This window comes from Dendrobates tinctorius, unplaced genomic scaffold, assembly GCF_039654945.1.
Source record: "Dendrobates tinctorius isolate UK_male_01 unplaced genomic scaffold, ASM3965494v1 ptg000026l, whole genome shotgun sequence".
NCBI lineage: Eukaryota > Metazoa > Chordata > Amphibia > Anura > Dendrobatidae > Dendrobates > Dendrobates tinctorius.
The window spans coordinates 15,223,913-15,249,288 of NW_027361694.1; the positions used below are offsets into that span (position 1 = coordinate 15,223,913).

Genomic DNA, 25,376 nt, shown 5'->3' on the forward strand with positions numbered 1-25,376 from the left:
CTACAGTCAATCACTGGGCTCAACAGTCATGTGCTGTCTGCCTTGTTGTGACCACTGTACCCAGAGATTGGCTGTAGCGGTCACGTGCTGCTGCCAAGTCAACAAAGACCAGGGGCAGCGCTGATGAGGCAGGGAGTAAGATTAACTTTATTATCACCTTTATGAGAGCTACGTAGCTGATAAAAGTGGGAGGAAGAATAAAAATAATAAAAAATGTAATCCGGACCACCAACATAAACACATCTGCAAGAAATGTGAATTTTCCAAAGCTTTTCTCTGCAATTAGCAAATATCTCTGGCAAAAACATAAGATTGGGTAAGAGATATATACAGAAGTGAGAAGTGTCCTGCCTTACTGCCCTATATGCAACATATTCTGACATACGTGGCAGGAAATGAGCAAAAAAGCATGATATCCCGATATGCTTATGCACATCGCTGTGTGGTCACTCAATAAGACCACATTCACAAGTTCAGTATTTGGTCAGTATTTTTCTCAGTATCTGTAAACCGAAAACCAGGAGTAGGTGATAGATTCAGAAGTGGTGACGTGTTTCTATGATACTTTTCCTCTGATTGTTCTATTCATAATTTTGATTTATGAATACTGAACATGTGAACATGGCCTAATTGTCATACAAGCTTCAAGAGTTTTGGGATCATATTGAATGTGTTTTGTGAGGGAGTGGAATTTAAGTTCAAGAAGGTAAGTGTCATGATCCAGGATGGGGTTTCGCTTTGGCCCGTCCTGGTCAGACAGGGGGTTAATTGTTTCTGCCTCTCTGACAGAGGGAGGCTATTTAATGCTCACTGGACCTAGGTCCGGTGTCAGTTATACTCCTGCCCTCGGCTGAGTTAGTTGACCCCTTGTGTACGTGTGCCTTGTGCCTGATAACTTGTTGCTTGTTTGGTTGTGATCCGGTTCTATCCCTGTTACGAGTTCTGCCTGCCCCTCTTGTACCGCACCGCCCTCTCGTGTATGAATCTCTGCTTGTGACTTGACTACTCTCTGCTCACCCCTTTGGTACCTCACTGTCCTCTTGTGTATGACCTTTGGCTTTGTCTGACCTCCCGTCTGTTTATTCCTCCTGTACCTCGTTTGCCCGTACTGTGTATGATCTCCGATTTGCCGACTCTGAGTTTCCTACTATCTCTGAAAGCAGGATGCTAAGCCCCGCCCCCTTGCAGTCACATGACTGTAGGTCCTGTGCCTGCTTGCTAAAACTTCAGCGTTCAGGTCCTGTGCATCTGAACTTTCCGGCTGTTCCTGTCCTCGGGCCCCCTACAGTGCGGGTCAGTCCCTGCTCAGCGGAGGCTGTACGCCGGCGCTGTCAGGTTCCTGACAGTAAGACTGCTAGCATTTGAATCTAATTTACGATTCAGAGAGCAATTTCTTAATCTCTAATTGTCCCTTCATCTTATACTATAAGTTATTCAAGTTCTGTTTTGGCTTTTAAAAGAAATTTGTCAGTAAGATCAATAACAATAACCCTCTTAAGCCATCTATATGGGCATGTAGGTCATAGGAAGCTGTATAAAATGATACCTTGATATCAGTGATTCGATGTCTTAGGCTAGTTTCACACTAGCGTTCTTGGGCGCAGGGCCACCACTAAGCCCCACCCCCGGCAGCGCCCCCTCCGGTCAGTTCCTTCTCTGATCTCATGATGCTGCATGCGATCAGTGTACCCTATATTTAGTGGTGGGTATGCTGACTGCACGTTTTGACGCAACACAGCACGTTTTTGTGCGCGGTCGGGGGCGGGGCTTTGCGGCGGCCCTGCGCCTGAGAACACTAGTGTGAAACTAGCCTTATTTCAGAAAAAAACATGTTTTTCTGAAAGGGAACCTGTCAGCAGGATTGTGCTCAGTTACTTACAGGCAGCGTCAGGTCGGCGCCGTCATACTGATTAAAATGATACCTTGGTTGATTAAATCAGTCTTGTTTAATCTTTATTTTCAGAGTTAATTATATGCTCGTGTTCCGGGGCAGCCTGTGGGGGTCTTTGTGTGCTCTGATTAGGTAATCAGGTGTATGGGCTTATGACAGGTCACTGAACCCTCACTGACCTGCCCCCTTAGTTTACATACTGATTATCATATCCATTGAAAAAAAAAAAAAATCACCTTCAGCAGCTGGGGTGCGGCAGCATGATCGCACGTATAAGGTCTCCTTTCCTACATCAGACTGCGCTCACAAGAGGTAGCAAAAACCTGCTGACAGATTCCCTTGAACTTCCCAAACATATGACAGTCTGATTTCCTTTACATAATAGGTTAAAGTGAAAGTATTGCGATGTAGCTTTTGGATGAATTTGAAAGGTTTAAAAGTTTGTGGTTGAGCTCTAGCACAGAAGAAAATAAGCAACTGTAACGTAATTCAAGTTACGCCTAATTGTTTTACCATGCAAAGTTCTCACATGTCGGTCTCAGAAACACTTCTAATTGAAAAAAGTCAAAAACTTACAATCCAGAAGGCAGAGTAGTAAGAGTTACACCAGCCACAACTTCCACAGCTTGAACAAGCAGGATATCAAAAAGTGCTGAAAGTATCCATGTCCCAAGCAAATATGACTGCAACAAAAAGTAACACACAACAATTAAGTTACTACAAAATAACAAATTGATCCAAAGAGGGGAAAATAAGAGTCAAAACTGACATTTCACTGCACTAAAATACAGTGACACCTACCCACTCCGTGACTGACAAATCGTCGCCCACTAGTAACTAGTTATTACACTACCAGAAACAAAGGGCTCTATCAATTTTGCCATGGTGGCTCGGTTTCACCCAGTAGTGGTCGGGAGAACACTTTGGTGCTTTAGGCCATGAAATGCAAACTACATAAAAGTGATCAACTTAATATTAAGATATAGATAAGTTATATTGCTTATGTAAAGATTAGAAAACAATGACTTACTGTAAATTTCTGACTGCCAAATCTTCTCTCTAAAGTCCTAAAATTGTAGATCAGTAAACTGCTACAGAAGGTGTCCTTCAGATCTAGACACACTATCCTCCCAGAGATCAGCTTCCACACCTGAAATATGAACGAACAGCTGACAATTGTTGTGTATAGTGGTGTTCTCCAGGTGGTAACTTTAGGAATATGTACTGGGAAATGAGAGCATCGTGTAGGGATATTATTTTACCATGAAGGTGAGGATTTAAATCACATTCAGATTTCACAATAGAAAAATACAATTATTACAAAATTCATAAAACAGAAAGGTTATGACTGCTTAAATAAACGGAGGCTCTATGCCCAGTTATCAATACAGAAGTGAGCTGTGATGGGTCCCATGGCATTTGTCATATATAGGACATCGGGAGAATTTTTTTTCTTTTTTCTTTAAGTTAGAAGAACCATAATTCTGGCTTAATTCGTGCAAAAAATAAATAAATAAACAGTCTTTCATGACTTTCCAATAAGGGGGTATAGATTCGCTGACAAGGGCTTTCCAGAAGAGTGGCATGGTTTAATGAGTGACATATGTCAAAATTTTGGCACAAAGTTAGTCAACTAATAGGTGGTGTAAAGTTAAACTAGACAATCTTAAAATGTGAAACCTTACCAAGCAGAGAGAACCATTATAATAAAACTGGCTACGTACGAGTCTAACACCCCACCCATACCCTGGTAGATAGCGGTTGGCTGATCGTTTTGCCAGCAGCTATCTCGGCCGTTCCTCCTATGCACAGTAGCACTCCTGTGTTCCCTAAGAAAAAGCTGCTGCCAGACAACATTGGTGGCAGCGTATTTCAGGGAGAACAAAAGAGTCAGGAGTCCAAAATCAGACATGCCAAATCCTTAACCACGACAGGCAATCATCTGTATAGTGCATATGGGATACAATGTTGACGGGTTTAGCTGTAAATCAATAACTTCAATAGGAGTTTCACAGACTTACATTGGGAAAGCATATACCAGTCATAACACGCTGTGAGGGTCAACACAGCCGGAGAACCTGGCAATCGCTAGATATTTAAATACATGCATATTACGTACATAGTCACAGGATTCAAGCATTAGGAATATTTTTTTCTAGCAGTTGTTCTGTAAAGTTGTGCAAGAACATAATCCACTGCCCCATGTACACTATGCTACTCAACATGTTTTATCATTTTTTACAGGACTGTTAATGCGATTTATATGCTGGTTAGTGCTTAGATTTGCATTTACACAATTATCAATTATATAAAAAACACTTCTATCCTGAAAAACCTTCTTACAATTTTGCTTCTGAGAATCACCACGAAAAGAATAAAAAGAGGAAATGAAAGCAATGATTACAGGCCAAGCTTGTAGCACTAGATAAGCAAGTGTGCAATAGTGTTCAGACCTATTTGATTTGGGTCATTCCATGGTAACTTACGTTACAACACAGTTAGTAAGGGTCCCGTTTCACTTAGCGACGCACCAGCGATCCCGACAACGATACGACCTGGTAGTGATCACTGGTGCATACCTAAATGATCGCTAGAAAACTGCCAAACAGGCAGATCTCTTCAGCGACGCAGCTACGATCCAGCGATCAAACACAGCGATGCACGCTGGCCAGAGGGAAGCCGACGACGAAAAAATGGCCCAAGACATTCCTGCACGATCAGCGATATCCATAGGGGGGCTGGTCGCTGCTGCGTGTCACATGTAGCGAGATCGCAGGCGAGATCGCTGTGCGTCTAAAATAGGTGACGCATTAGCGATCTCGCTATGTGAGACAGGGCCTTAACTTACATTACAATAAGTTTACTTCTCATATGAAGAAATGGTATTGTAACGCAAGTTACCATCAGCTTTGTAGCGTAAGTTACTACATTGTGTTGTAACAAATAAAAAACACGTGACATGCACAAAAGTGAACATGTCACTTAAATTCCTATTTTGCATCTGTTTTCTCTCAGAAAGGAAATGTAACATCAACTGTTATTCACTGTCCTATTAAGGGAATAGAAGAATCCAGGATATCTATAAACAGAAAGATAGTGAGGAAACACTTAGCTAACCTAAATGAATTCAAGTCTCCAGGTCCAGATGAATTACACCCCAGAGTACTGAAGGAGATAGCAGAAGAAATTTTTGAACCCCTCTCCATAATCTTTGAAAATTCTTGGAGAACAGGAGAAGTGCCAGAAGACTGGAGAAGAGCAAATGTTGTTCCTATCTTCAAAAAGGGGAAGAAGGTGGACCCAGGGAACTATAGGCCGGTGAGTCTGACTTCTATACCAGGAAAGATCTTTGAACAAATTATTAAACATGTATGTCAATACCTGGATAAGAATGAAGTGATTAAACAGAGTCAGCATGGGTTTGTAACTAATAAGTCATGTCAGACTAACTTAATTTCCTTCTATGACGGTATCACTGATTGGGTGGATCAAGGAAATGCTGTAGATATAGTATATCTTGACTTCAGCAAAGCATTTGACAAAGTCTCTCATACAATCCTTATTGAAAAAATGACAAAGTATGGAATGGACAAGGCAACTGTTAGGTGGATTCATAACTGGCTTAGTGATCGGACCCAAAGAGTGGTCGTAAATGGCTGCACATCCAGTTGGAAGAATGTCTCAAGTGGGGTACCACAGGGCTCTGTCCTGGGCCCTGTATTGTTCAACATCTTTATCAACGATTTAGATGAAGGAATTGAGGGTAAACTGATTAAATTTGCTGATGACACAAAGCTAGGAGGGATAGCTAATACTAGAGAAGAGAGAGCGAGGATTCAAAAAGATTTAAATAAACTGAAGAAGTGGGCAGCAACTAACAGAATGGTTTTTAACACGGAGAAATGCAAAGTACTACATCTGGGCAATAAAAATGAAAAAAGCATATATAGAATGGGAGGAATAGGGCTAAGTGACAGCACATGTGAAAAAGACTTGGCTATACTAATAGATCACAGACTGAATATGAGTCAACAGTGTGATGCAGCAGCAGAAAAGGCAAATGCAATTCTAGGATGTATTAACAGAAGCATACAGTCTAGATCACGTGAAGTCATTATTTCCCTCTACTCCTCTTTGGTCAGACCTCATCTGGAATATTGTGTCCAGTTTTGGGCACCACATTTTAAAAAAGACATCAACAAACTGGAGCAAGTTCAGAAAAGAGCGACCAGAATGGTGACCGGTCTGCAAACCCTGTCTTATGAGGAAAGGTTGCAGGATTTGGGAATGTTTAGTTTGCAAAAGTGAAGACTGAGAGGAGACTTAATAGCTGTCTACAAATATCTAAAGGGCTGTCACATTGTAGAAGGATCAACTTTATTCTCATTTGCACAAGGAAAGACTAGAAGCAATGGGATGAAACTGAATGGGAGGAGACACAGATTACATATTAGAAAAAACTTTTTGACAGTTAGAGTGATCAATGAGTGGAACAGGCTGCCACGAGAAGTGGTGAGTTCTCCTTCAATGGAAGTCTTCAAACAGAGGCTGGACAGACATCTGACTGGGATGATTTAGAGAATCCTGCTTTGAGCAGGGGGTTGGACCAGATGGCCCAGGAGGTCCCTTCCAACTCTACGATTCTATGATTCTATGAACAGGTCAGTCGGACAGTGTTCACACCACACAAGGACTGAAACACAAAGAAAAAACACAGTATGACAAACGTGCAAAAATACTCTGCTGTAAAAAATATATAACAGGGGACAGCAAGTGCTAGTAAAAGATAATAACAAGACCAGGGTATTTAGCTGATATGTTTTTTGCAAAACATGTATACTAAACCACTCCACATAATGAGCCGTCTTGCACAGTGTGCCCACATCAGGAAGCGTCTTTCTGAATCCTGCTCATATAGGTACTGTTCACATAATCAGGTTTTAAATACATTAGATAGGACTGCTCCGAGATGGGTATACCGTGACATTGGTGGAGTGACTTAGTATACATTTTGTGCAAAAAACATAACAACTAAACACCCTGTTCTTGTGTTTATCTTTTTACTAACACTTGCTGTCTACTGTTATATATTTTTTACAGCAGAGTATTTTTGCACGTTTGTCATACTGTGTTTCTTTGTGTTATTGTGTTGTAACGTAAGTTACTAAGTAATAACACTGTATTTTGTATTTAAATTGTATTCTTGAAAAATCAAACTGTGTTGAAATCTATTGAGAATAGTTTAATGTACAATACACATTCACTCATTTTTGTGCCTGCCTGCAAAGAACAGTCTGTAGCCATTATTAACTCAGTTTTTGGCTTGTGAATGTAACATAAGTTACCATGGAATGACCCATTTAGTTATTATGCTTGCTTATATAGAGCCAACATATTCCACAGCGCTTTACAGACACTGCCCTCACCATTATGAGCACATTGGGGCTCACAATCTAAACTCACAGGAGTGTGGGAGTAAACTAGTGAACCTGTAGGAAACCCTGGCCAACACGGGGAAAACTTGCCAGTCCAACTTTTTTATTCGCAAAGGTCTCTAAAATTATGTATTTGCTGCTTACTTACATGGAAACTTTCTTTTATTGCTTGCAAGTTATAGACAAAATAGGACTGCTGCTGTTGAAACAGGAATGCCAGCAGAATGGACAGTGCACTGGGGATAAGTAGAAGGCCTTTCGACAAGGGAGCTTTATCTGCAAAACAATGAAAACACATTAAAAATCCCACGCAAGAATATGTGAAGTTCAGAAATCACTCATAACCAACAATTCTCTTTCTTTAATTAAATATTTTTCTCTAACCGCAGAAGAAATTAATTTGATATGGTGTGGTAGATCAGCTCAGTCGGCTTCTTAAAGGGAATCTGTCACCCCTTTTTTGAGATATCATATAATGATATCATTCCATTGTGTGTCACATAAGGATACTCTTAGTACTTTTGCTTCCCCCTGACCCCGCACCTTTCATACATAAATACCTTTTTTATATCGGTTCAGATGTATGTAAACTGCCGCTGGGCGGGGCTTATTCACCTGCCCCCCCCTCCCTGTCTTGCTCTACGCATTTCTTCTTGCATAGAGCAAGACAGGGGGAGCAGGTGAATAAGCCCCGCCCAGCGGACCGGACCGTGGCAGTTTACATACATCTGAACCGATATAAAAAGGTATTTATGCATGAAAGGTGCGGGGTCAGGGGGAAGCAAAAGTACTAAGAGAATCCTTATGTGACACACAATGGAATGATATCATTATATGATATCTCAAAAAAGGGGTGACAGATTCCCTTTAAAGAAGTAGTTACAGGAACCGCTTCTATTTAAAGTCCGCCTGGTTTATTGCAATCCTCATAAACCACGTCACCAGAAAACATAACTACAGTCTTTGTCCAGCAGAAGGTAATACAAAGTAACAAGTCCTTACAATAGTGCTGGTTAGCTCACCTTCCGTGTCCTTTAGCATATTCAATCCAGGAGACCTGCAATATCCATACATCCAGCTTCCCTTAACACAACAGCGCATCTCCAGAGCGTGCACCTCCAGGCCCACCCCACACTAAATGCTCTAGAAAGCTGGGCAATTATCCTATGAATTCTTTCCACTCTACACTGTTCAACCATCCTAGCATTAAACATGGCTAATTAACCCCTCTCACCAGTTACTGTGCTGTATGATTTTTCCTAAGTTTATTTTACTGAAGATAACAACCTCACTGCTACTTACAAGTGCTTTTCACTAAATTAGAATATCATCAAAAAGTTAATTTCAGCTCTTCAATACAAAAAGTGAAACTCATTATATATAGTCATTTCAAACAGAATGATCTATTTCAAGTGTTTATTTCTGTTAATGTTGATGATTATGGCTTACAGCCAATGAAATCCCAAAAGTCATTATCTCAGTAAATTAGAATAACTAACAAAAAACACCTGCAAAGGCTTCCTAAGGGTATAAAAAGGTCCCTTAGTCGGTTTCAGTAGGCTCCACAATCATGGGGAAGACTGCTGACTTGACATGTTCAGAAGGCAGTCATTGACACACTCCACAAGGAGGGTAAGCCACAAAAGGTCATTGCTAAAGAAGCTGGCTGTTCACAAAGTGCTGTATCCAAGCATATGAATGGAAGGTTGAGTGGAAGGAAAAAGTGTGGTAGAAAAAGGTGCACAAGCCATCGGGATAACCGCAGCCTTGAAAGGATTGTTAAGAAAAGGCAATTAGAAAATTTGGGGAGATTCACAAAGAGTGGACTGCTGCTGGAGTCATTGCTTCAAGAGCCACCACACACAGATGTATCCAGGACATGGGCTACAAGTGTCACATTCCTTGTGTCAAGCCACTCATGACCAATAAACTACGTAAGAAGCGTATTACCTGGACTGTTGCTCAGTTGTCCAAGGTGTTGTTTTCAAATGAAAGTAAATTTTGCATGTCATTTGGAAATCAAGGTCCCAGAGTCTGGAGGAAGAGTGGAGAGGCACACAATCCAAGCTGCCTGAGGTCTAGTGTGAGGTTTCCACAATCAGTGATGATTTGGGGAGCCATGTTATCTGCTGCTGTAAGTACACTATGTTTTATCAAGACTAAAGTCAGCGCAGCTGTCTACCAGGAATTTTTAGAGCACTTCATGCTTCCCTTTGCCGACAACCTTTTTGCAGATGGAAATTTCATTCTCCAGCAGGACTTGGTACCTGTCCACACTGCCAAAAGTACCAATTCCTGGTTTAAAAACAACAGTATCACTGTGCTTGATTGGCCAGCAAACTCGTCTGACCTTAACCCCACAGAGAATCTATGTAATATTGTCAAGAGGAAGATGAGACATCAGACCCAACAATGCAGAAGGGCTGAAGGCTGCTATCAAAGCAACCTGGGCGTCCATAACACCTCAGCAGTGCCACAGGCTGATCGCCTCCATGCCACACCGCATTGATGCAGTAATTGATGCAAAAGGAGCCCCAACCAAGTATTGAGTGCATTTACTGAACATACATTTCAGTAGGCCAACATTTCAGATTTTAAAATCATTTTTCAAGCTGGTGTTATAAAGTATTCCAATTTACTGAGATAATGACTTTTGGGTTTTCATTGGCTGTAAGCCATAATCATCAACACTAACAGAAATAAATACTTGAAAGAGATCACTCCGTTTGTAATGACAACATAGGAGTTTCACTTTTTGTATCGCAGAAATGAAATAAATTAATTTTTTGATGATATTCTAATTTAGTGAGAAGCACCTGTAATCTCCCCTCGAGTAAATTGTCAGTGACTTTGTCACATATCTTCCCCCCTGCCCAAAGCCGGGGGTTTTGGCAACTTCAGTCACCAAAAAGGGCAGTCTAGACAGTTGAAATTTGAAGTCTTGTGGTCCTGAGTTTCAACTTTTGTAACGCCATCTCTGCTTCAAGAGACCATTTGGCCATTGACAGTTTCATGCCCTTAAGAAGGTCAGTCAAGGGTGCGGCTGTTATGGGGAAATACAGTATATCCTGCTTTCTTGGAGACCGGTTTGGGCCAATTTTGGATTGTCTCTACCTTATTCACTTGCGGCTTTACTTTGCCTTTTCTGATTAACCCCTCTCAACGCTTAGTGTGGTGGATGATTTTTCCTAGGTTTATTTTACTGAAGCTAACAACTTCAGTGTTACAAATCTCACTTGTAGTACTTTACCATTGTGACAAAGTTACTGGCAAAGTTGTAACATGTAAAAGTGAAACCTCAGCAAGTAACAACAAACAAGTTGACTAATAAAGTACATCCTCCATCATGAGTGTAATCACAATTTATGGTATATATGGGAGAGAAACATAGCTGTGACCTTCAGGCTACGTTCCTATGGAAAGTATTTGCTGCAGACCTTCAGCAGCAAGGGTTCCGCAGTGGTAGATACCGCTACAGATATCATTGTGAAAAAAGTGCAGGGGAAGAACCTACCTCCGCAGCATGTCAATTTATGCTGCAGATCTCAAACCCACAGCTCCTATCGGCTTACACTGTGATACAGTATATTTCTTAAAATCACATACAATTTACTAGCTTTGTAAAATGCAGCAGATTTTTTGCAATGGAAACTTAGCCTCTTCCCTCCATATCATTTCTGAAGCTGTAGCTAGAAGACAAGCTGCTGGGAAACAGACATTATGCTCCAATTCATCAAGCAGTTTTCATTAGAATTCTGATGTAGCACTGCTTGACATGTTACAAAACTTGGAAAAAAAATTTTCCAACTTTTGGTGTTTTTACATAAACTCTTTAAAAAATTGGAAGAACTTGGGTGGACAGGCATGCCTTACAAATTCATCACAATTTAGGACTGTCGTATACTTCAGGCGGTGGCACATGGCAGCTGAAAAATGAACTAAAATCAATAATAGGCACATGACGGTTCGTGAATTAGATGCGTTTCACACCAACAATCCCTTCATTACAATAGGCATATAAAACGCTAATCTTATTGAAGCAGGGCTTATCTTTCTATAGGTTTAACCCCTCAATGTCAGCCTCTCCAGCTGCGCTTTCCTATGGCGGATTCCATCTCTCTCACACCCCTCGTCCCAGCAACAAACGTGGTGGAGGAGTTGGCTTGCTCCTCTCCGATACCTGCTCCTTTACCACAATTCCTTTGCCACCCTCCGCTACTCTTCCCTCGTTTGAGGTGCACTCCGTCCGCATCTATTCCCCCTCCAACCTCCAACTGGCTGTCATCTACCACCCCCCCGAACTAGCCATCTCCACCTTTCTCGACCACTTCACCACCTGGCTACTCCATTTCCTTTCTGCTGACATCCCCACCATCATCATGGGCGACTTCAACATCCCCATTGACACTTCCACCCCAGCTGCCTCTAAACTTCTATAGCTCACGGCTTCCCTTGGCCTCACTCAATGGTCCTCTGCGGCCACTCACAAAGATGGTCACACACTGGACCTTATCTTCACCCGTCTGTTCCCTCACTAATCTCAATAACTCACCCCTCCCCGTCTGACCACAACCTACTGACATTCTCTTCCCTCTCCTCTCCTACTTCCTACTGCGCAACCCCCGCTCCATAAACTCGCTCACCCTCACAGGAATCTCAAACACCTCAATTTACAATCACTCTCTGAGTCCCTTCTCCCTCTTAAAGACATAGCTTCCCTTCACGACACAGATGCTGCTGCCACTTTTTATAACACCACAATAACAGCAACACTTGATTCGGCTGCCCCCCTCACGCAGAGCAAAACTCGTACAATCAACAGGCAGCCCTGGCTGACCAGCCTGACCAAAGAACTGAGACGGGTTTCCAGGGCCGCTGAGCAGAGATGGAAGAGAACCCATTCTACTGAGCACTTCAGCGCATACAAGCAGTCCCTTGCCAGCTTTAAGTCCATGCTTTCTGCTGCTAAACAAACTTACTTCGCATCTCTCATATCCTCCCTGTCTCACAACCCTAAACAACTCTTCAACACTTTCAATTCTCTACTCCGTCCCACAGCACCTCCTCCCCCTCCTCTCATTTCTGCTGAAGACTTTGCCTCCTTCTTTAAGCAGAAGATAGACAAGATCAGACAAAACTTTGGCCCGCAGCCGGTAATGCCCCTCTTAGCCGCTCAGCCCTGTTCTGCAAAAGCCAGCTTCTCCACCATGACAGAAGATCAGCTCTCCACCCTTCTGTCAAGATCACACCTCACCACTTGTGCCCTCGACCCACTCCAGTCTCTCCTCATCCCCAACTTGGCCACAGTCTTCATCCCATCTCTAACACACCTCTTCAACCTTTCACTTACAAATGGTGTCTTTCCCTCATCCTTCAAACATGCCTCAATCACACCCATTCTAAAAAAGCCCTCCCTTGATCCATCCTCTGTGTCTAACTATCCCCCGATATCTCTTCTCCCTTACACCTCAAAACTACTGGAACAGCATGTATATCTTGAACTGTCCTCCCACCTCTCCTCCTGTTCCCTCTTTGACCGGTTACAATCTGGCTTCCGACCACATCACTCAACTAAAACTGCCCTAACTAAAGTCACTAACGACTTACTAACCGCCAAGAGCAAGCGACACTACTCTGTCCTCCTTCTCCTGGACCTGTCCTCTGCCTTCAAACTGTAGACCATTCCCTCCTGCTACAGACTCTCTCATCTCTTGGTATCACAGACTTGGCTCTATCCTGGATCTCATCATACCTAACAGACCGAACATTTAGTGTCTCCCTCTCACACACCACCTCCTCGCCCCCTGTCTGTTGGTGTTCCTCAAGGCTCTGTCCTAGGACCCCTACTATTCTCCATCTACACCTTTGGTTTGGGACAGCTCATAGAATCCTACGGTTTGCAGTATCACCTCTATGCCGATGACATGCAGATCTACCTATCTGGACCCAACCTCGCCTCCTTACTGACTGAAATCCCACAATGTCTGTCTGCTATCTCAGCCTTCTTCTCTGCTCGCTTTCTCAAACTGAACATGGACAAAACAGAATTCATCATCCATCAATGTCAATGGCTGCTTTCTTTCCCCAGTCCCGCACGCTCGGTGCCTTGGGGTGATCCTCGACTCTGCGCTCTCTTTCAAACCACATATCCAAGCCCTCGCCTCCTCCTGCCGCCTCAAACTCAAAAATATTTCCCGGATCCGCTCATTCCTCAACCACGAAACCACAAACACACTAGTGCATGCTCTTATCATCTCCCGCCTCGACTACTGCAACCTCCTACTCTCTGGCCTCCCCTCTAGCACTCTGGCTCCGCTCCAGTCCATCCTACATTCTGCTGCCCGACTAATCCACCTGTCTCCCCGCTATTCCCCAGCCTCCCCCCTATGCCAGGCCCTTCACTGGCTTCCTATTGCCCAGAGGCTCCAATTCAAAAGCCTAACCATGACATACAAAGCCATCCACAACCTGTCCCCTCCATACATCTGTGACACGGTCTCTAGGTACCTACCCGCACGCAACCTTCGATCATCTCAAGATCTCCTTCTCTACTCCCTCCTTATCTCTTCTTCCCACAACTGCATACAAGACTTCTCCCGTGCTTCCCCCATACTCTGGAACTCTCTGCCGCAACACATCAGACTCTCACCATCAACGGAAACTTTCAAGAAGAACCTGAAGACCCACCTGTTCCGACAAGCCTACAGCCTGCAATGATCCTCGGTCTACTGAACCATCGCACGACCTGCTCTACCCTCTCCTACTGTATCCTCACCCATCCCTGTAGACTGAGCCCTCGCGGGCAGGGTCCCCTCTCCTTATGTACTTGTATGCCCCTTGTCTTACACATGTTTATTATACTTGTCTATATTTCCCCTTTTCACATGTAAAGCACCATGGAATAAATGGCGCTATATAAATGCATAATAATAATAATAATAATAATAATAATAATAATGTTAATGCCACATCATAGGGGGCTCAGAATTACTGTCTAGTGAGTTTTAGGTGTCAGCAGAACATTTCAATGCACAGTGACTACCTGGCTACTGGGACTAGGCCAGCACTCTTGTATGGAATCAAGAAAAAAGATGTTTTTTATTGGAGCAACACATTGTTTTTCCATGACAATGGTAAAGTGTAATATACATAGCAGATAGCCAAGTACTTAAGCCCATGTTCAATCTGAACTGTAGTTTAGGATGATGATGTGACCACACAAGGTCATTGTATGCACTTGTATGGGGGTTGGAGTCAGATATATGTCTCTGCTATATACAGTATAGCTACAGAGCACTGTGAAACCATGCTAGTTGTTCTTAAAGCTGGTAATCTCATGCCACACATATCAGGATATATTGAGACAGAAGCAAAGGTTAGGAAAGACACATCCATAATTATTCAGATGTCATTAGTACTCTATTATTAGCACTCTATAATTAGTAGCCTTTGCATAAACAAGATGCTCATGGATTAGAAACTAATTGATGGCAAACTATTAAAACTGTCAAATGCTTTTTGACACCCAAACAGCCACCATAACCATAGCACTTGGCTCCCAGCATTTCTAGAAGAATGCTTAGTTTCGTTTTAAAAAAAAAATACAAAAGTATGAAGGGAATATGGGGACCATGGCGAGATTCTCCAGGATTACCATCTGTTCTGCTGATTAAAAGATAGAATTTTTCTACGGTAGCAATTTCTAGTGATAACATCATACTAATGCTCAAACGTGATGGAATATGGGAGTGTATGGACATAGAGACGAGGGTAAATTGGCTACATGGAAAAGGTATAACCTAATAATTCTGTATGGACTTGATATATAGAGTGCCTTGCGAAAGTATTTGGCCCCCTGGAACTTTTCAACCTTTTCCCACATATCATGCTTCAAACATAAAGATACCAAATGTAAATTTTTGGTGAAGAATCAACAAGTGGGACACAATTGTGAAGTTGAACAAAATTTATTGGTTATTTTAAATTTTTGTGGAAATTCAAAAACTGAAAAGTGGGGCATGCAATATTATTCGGCCCCTTTATTTTCAGTGCAGCAAACTCACTCCAGAAGTTCATTGTGGATCTCTGAATGATCCAATGTTGTCCTAAATGACTGATGATAAATATAATCCACCTGTGTGTAATCAAGTCTCCGTATAAATGCACCTGCTCTATGATAGTCTCATGGTTCTGTTTGAAGCACAGAGAACATCATGAAGACCAAGAAACAGAACAGGCAGGTCCGTGATCCTGCTGTGGAGAAGTTTAAAGCCGGATTTGGATACAAAATGATTTCCAAAATTTAAACATCCAAAGGAGCACTGTGCAAGAGATCATATTGAAATGGAAGGAGTATCATACCACTGCAAATCTACCAAGACCCCGGCGTTCCTCTAAACTTTCATCTCAAACAAGGAGAAGACTGATCAGAAATGCAGCCAAGAGGCCCATGATCACTCTGGATGAACTGCAGAGATTTACAGCTGAGGTGGGACAGTCTGTCCATAGGACAACAATCCGTCGTACACTGCACAAATGTGGCCTTTATGGAAGAGTGGCAAGAAGAAAGCCATTTCCCAAAGATATTCATAAAAAGTGATGTTTAAAGTTTGCAACAAGCAACCAGGGAGACACACCAAACATGTGGAAGAAGGTGCTCTGGTCAGATGAAACCAAAATCAAACTTTTTGGCAACAATGCCAAACGATATGTTTGGTATAAAGGGAACACAGCTTATAACCCTGAACACACCATCCCAACTGTCAAACATGGTGGTGGCAGCATCATGGTTTGGGCCTGCTTTCCTTCATCATCGACAGGGAAGCTGATTAAAATTGATAGGAAGATGGATGGAGCCAAATACAGGACCATTCTTGAAGAAAACCTGTTGGAGTCTGCAAAAGACCTGAGACTGGGACGGAGATTTGTCTTCCAACAAGACAATGATCCCAAACATAAAGCAAAATCTACAATGGAATGGTTCACAAATAAACATATCCAGGTGTTAGAATGGCCAAATCAAAGTCCAGACCTGAATCCAATCGAGAATCTGTGGAAAGAGCTGAAAACTGCTGTTCACAAACAATCTCCATCAAACCTCACTGAGCTCGAGCTGTTTGCCAAGGAAGAAAGGGCAAGAATTTCAGTCTCTCAATGTAAAAAACTGATACATACCCTAAGCGACTTGCAGCTGTAATCACAGCAAAAGGTGGCGCAACAAAGTATTAAGTTAAAGGGGCCAAATAATATTGCATGCCCCACTTTTCAGTTTTTGAATTTCACACAAAAATTTAAAATAACCAATAAATTTCGTCAAACTTCACAATTGTGTCCTACTTGTTGTTGATTCTTCACCAAAAATTTACATTTGGTATTTTTATATTTTTATTCCTGAGGACAAGGCTTATGACAAAACTGACCCGGAAATAAAGCCCCCGTCACACACAGCGATCTCGCTTGTGCTGAGTCACAAGTTTTGTGATGCAACAGCGATCTCACCAGCGAGATCGGTGTGTGTGACACCTATCAGCGACCGCCCCCCCCCTGCCGGTTATCGCTGATGATCGTTGTGGAAAGCCCTGGACATTTTTTTGATTGTTGGTCTCCCGCTGGTCAGCACGCATCGCTGCGTGTGGCAGGAGGGAGACCAGTGATCAGTGAGTAGGAGCTGGTAACCAAGGTAAACAGCGGGTTTCTAAGCGCCGCTTAGAAACCCGCTGTGTACCTTAGTTACCAGCGCGCTGGTGCAGGGAGCTGGTAACCAAGGTAAACAGCGGGTTTCTAAGCGCCGTGCGGTGCTTAGAAACCCGCTGGCTGTTTACCTTGGTTACCAACTCCCTGCACCAGCGCGCTGGTATCTAAGGTACTCAGCGACGTGCGTGCTCGTCGTCGCTGGTGCTGATCCTGTTTGGCAGCTCACCAGCCATCATGTAGCAACACACCAGCAATCCTGACAAGTTCATATCATTGTCGGGATCGCTGGTGAGTTGCTATGTGTGATGGGGCTCTAAGATTCTCCAGCTTAGTACGAGTAGACAGATACCAAACACGTATAGTTTTTTTCCCATTTAGGTAGTGTAGTGCAGCGGTATTCACACTGAGCATTGATGAGGCAGTGACCCAGCAAAGTTCCAAACAAAAGTCTCTTTATTGCTTACTCACAGCAAAACACAGCACACGATATCCTCCGGATCGCAGCCTGGAAACAGGACAGTCCACCTCCAGATCGCAGACGGGCACAAGACTGTCCACTTCCAGGCAAAGCCAGGCACTGGACAGTCTACCTCCGAGACCTGTTACCGTGGGTGACTGCACCGCAGTGTACGCTGTGGGTGCCAGACCTTTCAGCCCCCTTGGCTGTTTGGCTCTGCCCAGACCTCCCGCAAATACCAAACTGACACTGATGCAGGGATCACACATGCGAGAAACTCAGACGAGTCTCACATCTTAATACCCGGCACTGCCGCCGGCACTCGGAAGCGGAACATGCGGCTGCATAGAAAGACATGCAGCCGCACACTCTGTACCAGAGTGCCGGTGCGGCGGCAGTGCCGGGTATTAAGATGTGAGACTCGTCCGAGTTTCTCGCATGTGTGATTCTGGCCTGACCCTGACACTGATAAACCCTATAGTGCAGGGTTTTTAACTAGAATCTGTGGCCTTCAGCCACATGGAAATCCCGGGCCGGGAATGAAACAGACTGCCTCACTATTATCCTATAGTCCGTTTCAAAACACAAAAACCCAGAGCAGGTTTTCCCCAAATCTGGCTTGGACAATCAGCATGTCCAAGACCTATACTCACTTTTATTCTGCACTGCAACCACAGCGATGCCTGTGACTGCAATGCATTCCCATGGCCTCAATACGCCTCCGTGTGCATCCTGGGGGGAACACACAGCACCCCCTACACTGCTTCACAGTAGTAAAAAAAAATTCAGGGGGGCGTGTCCGGATGCTGAGCAGAAGTGTGGTGAAGGAGCTCCTGCCATCTCCCAGCTATAAATAGCATAATATCACCCTGCATCACCGGGTTCCACAGTCAGCATGGGGCCTAGGAAACCTAGAATCACACAGCAGCCAGCGGTGGACCAGCCGGCACTGCGGACGGCTCTGGGCGCTTTTCTGGGCCTTGAACAAGTCCAGGGAGATACGCAGGCGCCATCTTTGCAGAGACAGGGCAGTGAGGAGGAAACTTCCCAGCACGACGCTCTGCATCAGGACGGCACTCAGGAGACTGATGGCTGCAGGGAGGAGGAGGAGATCTCCCCCTCTACATCGGGGGATGAACCGTACGCAGAAGGAGCAGGACTTCATGGAGATCAGATCAGCACCGCTGCTGACAGCAGCCACGAGGTGAGGGGGAGGGGGGGGTGTTGGGCCCCCTCTCCTTTACCCTTCATATCAGCCCACACAAACAAACAGCTCCTCATTACATCAGGAGGTTCTTGGACAGAATAATACACAGAACACTGCCTATATCCAACCCCATCAGGGATACTACTCCTCTCATCATCCACATTATTCAGTTAACTATCCTCTTAACTCACAGCCTGATGGCAGCTTCAGGGGGCCTGCCCATCCCTCCCAAGACTGGCAGTCTATTCTGGCAACCCTACCATCTAAAGAGGACTTTAAGATCCTCATTAGTGAGGTCAAAGACATATGCAGGGCAGAAATAGCCAACGTAAGACGAGATCTACAACACTTAAATGGGAGAATTGAGGCCCTGGAAGAGGAACATGACTCCACAAGAAAACACATGACAGAAATTCACCAGCTAGTGTCTTCACAACAACAAGTGATGGAGGAAATGCAGTCCCACTTGGAGGACTTAGACAATAGGGGACGCAGATGCAACATACGTGTGAGAGGAGTGCCTGAGGTGGAGGACTCTGAGTCTCCTGATCTAATCCTGCAGGACATCTTTAATAATATTCTGGGTGCACCTTCAACCAATATAACTAAGTTGGACAGAGCACACAGGGCGCTACAGCCTAAGAACATGTCTACTCAACCCCGAGATATTATATTCTGTGTTCACGACTTTACTACTAAAGAATTGATCATGTCCAAAGCCAGAACCCGGCACCAGACCCCCTCATTTTGGGGAACAGAGGTTCAGCTCTTCCCCGATCTCTCCCGCATAACCCTGCAGAAGCGGAGACACCTCAGGCCCCTCCTGCTAATTCTCCAGGAACACCAAATTAAGTATAGATGGGGGTTCCCATTTGCCCTGACGGCCAGGAAAGATGGAAAGTCCACGACTCTGCGTACCCCTGCTGATGTGACGGCCTTCTGTACAACCCTGGAGATCCCGGTGGTCAACATTCCACCATGGGTCCTGCATGTACCTGGTGCTCCCCCTCCGCCGGTGTGGACCAAGGTGGGGGGAGGGGCGGCCGTGCCCCGTCTTCCCCCCGTATCCGTTGACTTGACTTTTAGTTTAGGCTTGTTTAGAACAGGCCGCATATTCTCTTTTTTCTAAGCCTCCCTTACTGATTGGCCCCTCTGCTTTCTGGCCTGTGACGCTGGAAATGGGACATCCAAACCCCACCGGGGGATGGACACAATGCTGCCTCTGTGTGTCTGGAGCCGCATCATTTACTGAATCAATTGAAGCAGGTCACCCGGGAAGGCAGGTGGCGGGGGCTTCGCCAGGGCCACTTCGGTTGCTTCCCAGTTACCCCTTTCTTTACATTGGAGGGGCGGCTGGTTGGGGATAGACCGGCTCTCTCGGATCCGGAGACTTCCACCTATCCTAGGGCTTCCCTGGGATTGATATTGAGATCGACTTTTTCTACCACTCTGGCCCTCCGAGCCAAGAGTGGGTTTCCTCAGGGGATCCCTCCCCGGGTTAAACCCCGGGTATTGTTCTCAATGGTTTCTCTATGTTTTTTCACTTTTTGGATATGTAATTTACTAACTGAGTGTCTATGTCTTCCCTTTTCCTTGTTGTTCTTACCCTACCCAACCATCCAAATTTTGTTTCCACCCTCGGTTCGATCTTTGACAGCCTTCATCTGGTGGACCAGCCGTGCTGAGACAATCTCTATGTTAACCTACACCTTCATAGGTAATGGTCCTGACACCTGCACTACACTCCACTTAATGCAACTAAGATGACAAGTATTGTATCTATTAACGTGCGGGGTCTTAATTCTCCCCGCAAAAGGAAATTGCTGTTACAGGAGCTGCGCTCCACTAGGGCAGACGTGGCTTTCATCCAAGAGACCCACTTTGACTCTACAGGCTCATTTAAGTTTGCGGCCCACTTATATCCCCAACAATATCTAGCAAGCACGAATACTAAGAAAGGGGGGGGTTGCAATCTTGATTGCAAAAATTGCCCTATACAAGTCACTGGAAATCACTCTGACCCTAAGGGACATTACGTGATCCTGGAGGCACAGGTGGGGGGCTCACCTCATATTCTCGCTAACATTTATGCTCCGAATGAGGGACAGATTCGCTTTCTGAGGGGGGTATTTTCACTCATAGGGGGGCTTCCCCATGCGGCGACGATAGTAGGTGGAGATTTCAATCTTCCATTCTCTGAAACATTTGACAGGCTCTCTCTCGGGAGGTTCCCGCCCTCTGACTCTGTAAAGAAGCTGTCTTTGGGCTTCCGGAGGATTATAAGATGAGATTCTCTTTGACGCATGGAGGGTGGCGCACCCTGGGGAGAGAGCCTTTACCTTCTTTTCACACAAACACCAGACCCATACCAGGATCGATTACTTCTTTGTAAACTCTGCTATTCTTAAGAGGCTGGGGGGGTGGAACTGGGCTCCATTACCTGGTCAGATCATGCCCCTGTGATCATGGATCTTGAGGGAGCCCATTCTCGACCTAGATTTGGCTACTGGCGCTTAAATGAATCTTTACTCAAGGACCCCGAAGTCAGGGCCTCACTGCATAAGCAACTGGAGGAATTCTTCCAGCTCAATACGGGCTCAGTCTCCTCCCTGGGAATTCTGTGGGAGGCACATAAGGCGGTAATGAGGGGCCATTGTATTAGGGAGGGCGCCAGGGCCAAGAGATCCGCGGGGGTTCAGAGGGCACATTTGACTTCTCAACTAAAGCTTCATGAAAGGACACTTGCTGAATCTCCCTCTCTGGCCGCTTTGAAAGAGGTGGTCAGACTAAGGGAAAAATTAAAAGATCTGGCGGTGGTGGGGGCGGAGAAGCTGCTAACTTTTTCTAGACAGAAATTTTATGAAAGGGGCAATAAGGCTCACACCCTCCTGGCACGCCAGCTGAAAGAACGCTCCGCGGCTTCATGTCCTCAGGCCTTGCGGGACGCTGCAGGGGTGACGCACTATCACCCTGATGCCATAGCTGATATTTTTTATAATTTCTACAAAAAATTGTACAATCTTGGTCCCCCATAGGCTGATGGATCCCAGGGTTCAGGGGCTATTGAAGACTATCTTGCTACCTTAGACCTCCCCTCCCTACCTAGTGAAGCGATTGAATCTCTAAATAGTGCAGTTTCCTCTGAAGAGGTAGAGAAGGTTTTGGAGTCCCTGCCCATGGGAAAATCACCTGGCCCTGACGGTCTGACATACTTTTACTATAAGACATTCGCCAAAACACTCCTTCCTCGTTTAGCCTCATTATTTAACTCCTTCTTGCAAGGCGACCCAATCCCGTCCACAGTGCTACATTCCCACCTCAGCCTCCTTCCAAAGCCGCCTAGGGACCCCTTGGACTGTGCAAACTATAGGCCAATAGCCCTTTTGAATACGGATTTGAAGGTGTTCACCAAGCTACTGGCCTCCAGACTTAATAAATGGATACCCTCGATTATTCATAAAGACCAAGTAGGCTTTATTCCATGCCGTCAAGGGGGTGATAACACCAGGAGGGTTGTGGACTTGGTGGACATCTCGAACCGAAATAAATCGCAAACACTAGTACTTAGTCTTGACGCCGAGAAGGCTTTCGACCGCCTCTCCTGGCCATTCCTTTTTAGTACGATGCGGGTCTTTGGCATCTCGGGCGGATTTCTGTCCGCGCTGAGATCCCTATACAACCACCCTACAGCAGCCATAAAACTCCCTCTCTGTACATCCAAACCATTCACTTTATCGATTGGCACTAGGCAGGGGTGCCCTTTGTCACCTCTCCTGTTTGCCCTCTGCATAGAGCCCCTGGCAGCGTCCATACGACGGGACCCCAATATTTCTGGGGTGATGGTTGGGAGTAAATCTTTTAAGATCGCACTATTTGCTGATGATGTCCTATTGACGCTCACTAATCCCCACGTGTCTCTTCCGAACCTCATGAGGGCTTTGAGGAGATATGGGGACTTATCTGGATATAAAATCAATTCCAGCAAAACGGAGGCTATGCCGCTTAACATCCCCCCTGAGGTATGGGACCACCTACGCCTGAATTTTAAATTCAGGTGGAAACAGGATGCTGTGAAATATTTGGGGGTGAATATTACGTCCTCATATGAGACCCTCTACAAACTAAACTTCCCCTCCCTCTTCAAAGAATCAAAAGCCCGCCTGACTAAATGGCAATCACTCCCTCTTTCGTGGATGGGTCGGATAGCGGCAGTAAAAATGAGCCTTTTACCCAGATTGATTTACGCCTTTGAGACCCTCCCAGTTGGAGTTCCGGTCTCGGAACTGAAGTCCCTTCAGGCGGGTATTCTTAGGTTCATATGGCAACAAAAGCGCCATAGAGTGGCTAAGGAGGTTCTCACAGCTCATAGGACCAGGGGAGGGCTTTCTGTGCCAAATATTCTTAACTACTACTGGGCTACTCACCTGAGGAGAATCCCCTGCTGGACATCCCTATGGGCCTACAGCAAGTGGAATGAAATAGAGAAATTATGGCTTGCCCCAATACACCCTAACTCTCTCTTATGGTCGCCAGCACGGTGTGAGTCCTTTCCACCCCTTTTGGGCCCCATGCAGTTCACCCGTAACATTTGGAATACCTGCACACGGAGATTTGCCCTCATGTCACCTTGCTCCCCCCTGGTGTCCTTCATCTATCACCCACAACTCCCAAGCAGCTTAGAGTCTCCTATGGTTCACCCTTGGCTTAAAGCGGGCCTATTTAGATTTGCGGATATTATAGACGGGGAGACCATGGAGATTCACTCCTTTGATTATCTTAAGCAACATTTCTCGATTTCCAATAGGGAATTCTTTCAATACCTACAAATCAGAGATTTTGCTAACTCCCTATATGGTAAAGCGGGAGCTTCGATCCCCACGGATTTCGAGAAAATTTGCTGGAGGGGCGTGAACACCAGGGGTCTGATCTCAGAAATTTATAACCTTTTATCGAATCCACGGGGTGGGTCTGGTGAATCTTTTCTATACATGCGTAAGTGGGAGGCCGCCTTGGAGCGGCGTATCTCTTCCCGAGAGTGGTCTGTCATTTGGAGGAATGCCGCAAAATCGTCAGTGTGTACTCTCTATAGAGAAAATATCTATAAGATACTAATGCACTGGTATCACACTCCAGAGTTTCTGCATGGACTCAATCCCTCTGTCCCTCCCTCCTGTTGGAGATGTGGAAAAAGCACTGGGTCCCTCACGCATATATTTTGGTCATGCCCAAAAATTGTACCTTTTTGGGGTCAAGCTAAGTCCCTCATTGACAAGGTATTGCATACAGATATAGAACTAAACCCGCTGGTGCTTCTCCTGGGTCACGGGGCGCCGGGTATGGGCAAACTCTCCAATAGATTATTGCAACATATCCTTACGGCGGCCGGATGCCTGATTGCGCGCTTTTGGAGGCAGCCGAGTCCCCCTTTGCTTCAGACTCTCATTAGACGGATCATGGATGTCAGAAGGATGGAACACCTTACAGCCTTACTAAATGATTCGGTGGTGCGCTTTCAGGCAATTTGGTCCCCGTGGGATTATTATGCGGCGGGATCCGACTTGTAGTGCGGCTGAGTTCGGATCTGATTAGTCGATTTAACTGAGGTTTTTCCCCTTTTTTTTTTTTTTTTTTTTTTCTTCTCTTCCCCTCCCCTCCTTCTACTCCTTACTGTCTTGTCTTGTCTTTGTCATGTATATCTTTGTAAAATTAAGGTCATTTATAGCCTTATATCGTTTATATTGTTTATTATTCATGAACACTATACAGAAACTAAATACTTGTACGACTTTGTTTTGTTATGCCATGTTTAATAAAATAAAATAAATTTTATGGTTAAAAAAAAAAGTCAAAAAAAAAAAAAAATTCAGACATTTAAAAAATTAAAATAAAAATTTGTTTTTGTCACAGTTTTCCAAGACCTGCAGCCTTTCCATTTTTCAGGATCTGAGGCTGGGTGAGGGCTTATTTTTTGTTCCCTGAGCTGACATTTTTAATGATACTATTTTGGAATAGAAACAATGTTTTGATTGCCTCTTATTGCAATGTTATGGTGGCCACAAAAATGTAATTCTGCCGTTTTGATTTTGTTACGTCGTTTACCTGTCAGATTAATTTATTTTAGATTTTGATAAATTGGACATTTATGAATGCTATTGTAGTTATGGTGAGAAATTTTAGCATGTAAATCTATGTACAAAAATAGATGACTGTCAAAATCTCATCCATATGTTGAAGAATGGTGTGAATTTTGAAAATCTGTAGCATGTCAATTCTTTCTGCAGATTTTCACACTTTGTAAAGTACAAGGTGAAAACCATACCAAGAAGAAGAAATGCTGGGGAAAATCCTCTGGGTGCGCAGGTCCCCTCAAGCTCCAGTATTAATATATGATTAAAAACACATGACATTCGGTCACTACTACGTTGCCATTTTACACTGTGAAGCAGTGTCTAGTACTATAGTAAGGGAATGTAACATCCTGGATTCTTCAGCTACTAGTCCACGTAAAAACCTTTGGTATGATAGACCTGTGTGTGTTTAACCCAACCTAAACATGACAATCACTCACATATTTAACGCTTTTGGTTTACATGCTTTCTAAATGTAAAGAAATTCCCCAATATTAATTATAAGGCGGTGCTCCATCCAAGAAAAACAGTTTGATTATCAGATTTTGATCAGAGAGGGTTCCAT

At 44.4% G+C, this 25,376-nt stretch overlaps 1 protein-coding gene and 1 long non-coding RNA gene across 4 annotated transcripts in view; one reads left to right on the forward strand and one right to left on the reverse strand.

Annotated features, from left to right (window-relative positions):
- Positions 1 to 25,376, reverse strand: part of UBAC2 (UBA domain containing 2) — a 273,789-nt gene that overhangs the window by 225,669 nt on the left and 22,744 nt on the right. For all 3 annotated transcript variants that reach the window (XM_073569527.1, XM_073569525.1, XM_073569526.1), the window contains exons 3-5: positions 7,475 to 7,602; positions 2,922 to 3,041; positions 2,468 to 2,574 (exon numbers count right to left, since the gene is read on the reverse strand). In XM_073569527.1, coding sequence (XP_073425628.1) covers positions 2,468 to 2,574; positions 2,922 to 3,041; positions 7,475 to 7,602 — 355 coding nt within the window. The remainder of the gene's footprint in view (positions 1 to 2,467; positions 2,575 to 2,921; positions 3,042 to 7,474; positions 7,603 to 25,376) is intronic.
- On the forward strand, positions 18,280 to 24,592 carry LOC141084682 (uncharacterized). The gene is made up of 2 exons (XR_012231083.1): positions 18,280 to 18,680; positions 20,341 to 24,592. It is a non-coding gene; the product is annotated as an uncharacterized lncRNA (long non-coding RNA).